Raw genomic sequence first — 1,427 nt, forward strand, 5'->3', positions numbered from 1 at the left:
TCCTTTGAATTAAATCTCTGTTGTACTGTTAATATTGTACAATCAAACATGAAGGAGTGATCAATAGAAATTGAAGTAGATTGTCCAAGTTTTGCAACAGTAGTTGCAGTGCAGTACCATAGTGTTGATACGCTCAGAGATACAGTTACAGTACTGTACTGATCATGTCATCTTTCTTACAGTTTCCACCTACGCACCCCATGGACCCAAATAATCGGACGAAGGAGTTCATTCTCCTGGGGTTCACTGACCAGCAACAGAAGTCTATAGGCATCTTTTTGCTCTTTCTCATCATCTACGTCATTACACTGATAGGAAATAGTTTAATTGTGATGGTGATTCGAAGTGAACCCGAACTGGATACTCCTATGTATTTCTTTATTTCCAATCTATCCTTTGTTGACCTCTGTCTTACAACTGTCACTGTCCCCAGGCTGTTAGCGGACCTCCTGATTGAGGTGAGGTTGATTTCATCCACAGCATGCTTCACACAGATGTACTTTTTTGCGGTAATTGCTATCACAGAAGACCTCCTTCTTGCTGTGATGGCTTACGACCGCTGGGCGGCCATCTGCAAGCCTCTTCACTACACTAAGTTGATGAACCCCAAGCTGTGCAAGGCTTTAGTGGCTGGATCATGGCTCACTGCTTCCTTGCACTCCCTGCTGCACACCATCATCATCACTAAATTGTCCTTCTGTGCTGACAACCACATTCGCCACTTCTTCTGTGATGCAACAGCACTGCTCAAGCTTTCCTGCAGTGACACCTCCACCAATGAACTTCTTATTTTCTCAGAGGGTACCCTTATCCTTCTGTGCCCTTTTCTGTTCATACTTGTGTCCTACGTAATCATTATCTTCTCAATTCTGAAGATTCATTCTGGGAAAGGGAGGTGGCGGGCATTCTCTACTTGTTCATCTCACCTGACTGTAGTTTCCTTCTGTTATGGCACTGTCATATGCATTTATTTCCGACCTACATTGAGCAACTCATTACAAGCTGATGGGATTATAAGTGCTGTGTACTCTGTAATAACTCCCATGTTAAACCCATTCATCTACTGCTTAAGGAATAAGGAGGTCAAAGAGGGGCTGAGGAAAACAATACAGAGAATTATTTCTTCTACAAATAAATGACAATTTTGTGTTAACAATTGTAGTGGACATGCCAGTGGCCTTCAAGAGAGATGTGTTACTCTTTGAAAATTGATAGCTGACAGATAGTTAAAACATCTGGATTGGTCTAAAATCACTCTCCATAGCAGGATTAATACTTTTTTACCTACAATCATTTTGCAATCCAGTGAAGCAAGTAACTATCCTCTCAAGCATTGACATTGTTTAGTAGTCTCCTTTATCCCACCATCACCAACTAAAATGTGCCTTCAGTGTAGGTGATGTCTAAACAATTACCAAAGAAAACAT

At 41.3% G+C, this 1,427-nt stretch overlaps 1 protein-coding gene across 1 annotated transcript; it reads left to right on the plus strand.

The window, feature by feature from the left end:
• Window positions 1-200: 200 nt before the first annotated feature.
• LOC144783877 (olfactory receptor 1F1-like) lies at window positions 201-1,139 on the plus strand. The gene has a single exon (XM_078662621.1). It carries the CDS (start codon window positions 201-203, stop codon window positions 1,137-1,139), a length of 939 nt encoding a protein of 312 aa, XP_078518747.1.
• The last annotated feature ends 288 nt before the right edge of the window (window positions 1,140-1,427 follow it).

Source organism: Lissotriton helveticus, chromosome 10 (assembly GCF_964261635.1).
Source record: "Lissotriton helveticus chromosome 10, aLisHel1.1, whole genome shotgun sequence".
Lineage (NCBI taxonomy): Eukaryota > Metazoa > Chordata > Amphibia > Caudata > Salamandridae > Lissotriton > Lissotriton helveticus.